This window comes from Penaeus vannamei, chromosome 40 (assembly GCF_042767895.1).
Source record: "Penaeus vannamei isolate JL-2024 chromosome 40, ASM4276789v1, whole genome shotgun sequence".
In the NCBI taxonomy this organism is placed as follows: Eukaryota; Metazoa; Arthropoda; class Malacostraca; order Decapoda; family Penaeidae; genus Penaeus; species Penaeus vannamei.
The window spans coordinates 23016105-23018604 of record NC_091588.1 but is presented as its reverse complement, the minus strand read 5'-3'; the positions used below and the strand labels follow the sequence as shown (position 1 = coordinate 23018604).

Sequence of the window (2500 nt, the reverse complement as noted above, 5' to 3'; positions counted from 1 at the left end):
AGTTGAGTATTTACTTTGAAATGTGACAAGTCGAGTCAAAGACGGAATCGTTAAGAAGTCTTCGAACCAAGTCAAAGACAAATTCTACGAACCTGGAGCCAGAGGTTGTTAAAAGTCTTTAAAAGGGTTATAAAAAAGAGTCTCTCTGAGCTTTCGTGAATACCGCCCCTGGTTCTGTTAGCAAGTCTGCTTCAGAATAACATCATAAAAAGAGAATTCATTTCTTGTAAAATAAGATAATAATAATACAATATACGCCATATATGGTGGAAATGGAGCTCCGTGGTATCTCTAATCTATCTATCTATCTATCTATCTATCTATCTATCTATATATATATATATATATATATATATATATATATATATATATACATATAAATGAAAGATACTAAGCTGACCCTTTGTACATAGATTCTACTTTTGATGAAATAGCTTGAGGTCATGCTACCAGCATTCTCTATGGCTAAAATCAAGTAGAAGAAAATGCATACGATTCTCTTCCTTTGAACAAATCAACACAAAATCAACTGCAATCACGCCACAGCCTCCACTGCCTGTCTCAAAGCACCAAGCAAGCACTCACCTTCATGGTGTATGTGAGGGATAGTTGTGTGCCGGAAGACTTGCGATCTTCCTTATATACCCGTCCGCCCGCCTTGGCTCCTCCCCCTGCACTGGCTTCGCAGGCCAAACCCACTCTCCCCGGGGTTTTCCCACTGCTTGTTGCTGTTTCCAACATCGTTTGTGGTTTTCTGTTAATTCATTTTGACGTCACTGTTTCTTTGAGGCTAAACGGGAGGGAAAAAACATTAGGTGATTTATAATGAAAAGAAAGAAAGAGAGAAAAAGCATATTTAAAGGGAAATATTATCAAAGAGATTGCAGATAGAGAAAATGTAAATATGAAAAATGGCAGGGAGGAGAGAGAGAGAGAGAGAGAGGGGGAAAAAACACAGGTGCAGAGACACACAAAGGAATAAGAGAAGACAAGGTCAAACCTAGGAAGTAAGAGAACGAAGTGGGAGAAGGAACGAAGGATAATGAAGGGAAAGATATGTGATTTTTACATTTCTACTCTCCATTCTTCTCTCTTTCTCCCTCTCTCTCTCTCTCTCTCTCTCTCTCTCTCTCTCTCTCTCTCTCTCTCTCTCTCTCTCTCTCTCTCTCTCTCTCTCTCTCTCTCTCTCTCCTTTACTAACTCAGGACTTTTCTTGTCTTATTCATTTACTGATTCTTATATAGTTATTAATTTGAGGTTTCGCTTTTAAAATACATGGAGAATGAAAGCAGTATTAAAAATGATAAATAAATCTATAATGTTCTCAAAGTGACTCAACTGTAATCTTATACTCACTTACTTGCCTTTATTTACTTATTCATCTTGGCTTACTCACGGTTTACTCAGTCACTCATGTTGATTTACTCATCTTCATTGTTTTGCTTTATTTGGATTACTCACCTATTCATCTTCATCTATTTACTCATACAAACTTACTCATCTTGACTCACCTTCATTTACTCATGGACGCAACTTGTTCTTACTCATTCCGTCATTTATTTTGGTATGCTTGATTTTTTTCCTTCTCTCTCGCTTTCTTTATATATATATATATATATATATATATATATATATATATATATATATATATATATATGTATGTATGTATATATATGTATATATATATATATATATATATATATATATTTATGTATATATATATATATATATATATATATATATATATATATATATATATGTATATGTATATATATATATATATATATATATAATATATAATATATATATAGATATATATATATATAATATATAATACATATACACTATATATAATTATATGTATAATATATATATAATAGCAATTCTTAGATGCAGGCAGTCGATCAAGAAGCAAAACTCGATTTTCCTGTTATTACAGGTTACATAAGAGTAGATCGCCGTGTTGGTTTACTCACTTCCTCACATTCGTGTACAAACTCATAATAAATATTTACTCTGTCATAATAGTGCACTCACTTCCTTAAATTGCTTCACTGGTTTATTTATAGTCGTTTCTTTTATTTTATTTGCTTACTCACTTACTCACTGATTTCCTCATATTGGTTTTCTCATTTCGGATTAGTCGTGTAGGGAAACTTACTCATTTTGGTTTCCTTACTCGTGCTGTTTTACTCAGTTGCATTGGCTTACTCACTCTTTTATTTTGGTATCTTCATGTATATTAATTTACTCACGCATATTGGCCTACTCACTCATTTTGGTCTACTCGCTTGCTCATGGTTATTCATTTACCCATCTCAGCTTGTTCACCCATGTTTATTTACCCGTTTATTCATCTTGGTTCATTTTCCATTTGATCTTGGCTTACTCATCTTGGGTTCTACCTTCTCTTATTCACTTACTCATCTAACTCATCTAGTCTCGTTCTTTATTCACTTTATTCATTCGTTCTCCTACATAATACTCATATTTATTCAGA

The 2500-nt window shown here is 33.0% G+C and overlaps 1 protein-coding gene across 1 annotated transcript in view; it reads right to left on the bottom strand.

The window, feature by feature from the left end:
* Positions 1 to 756, bottom strand: part of LOC113801821 (PE-PGRS family protein PE_PGRS3-like) — a 1931-nt gene extending 1175 nt beyond the window's left edge. Inside the window, exon 1 of the mRNA XM_027352251.2 lies at positions 586 to 756. Within this exon, the coding sequence (XP_027208052.2) occupies positions 586 to 741 (156 nt within the window). The 5' untranslated portion in view covers positions 742 to 756. The remainder of the gene's footprint in view (positions 1 to 585) is intronic.
* Positions 757 to 2500: the final 1744 nt, after the last annotated feature.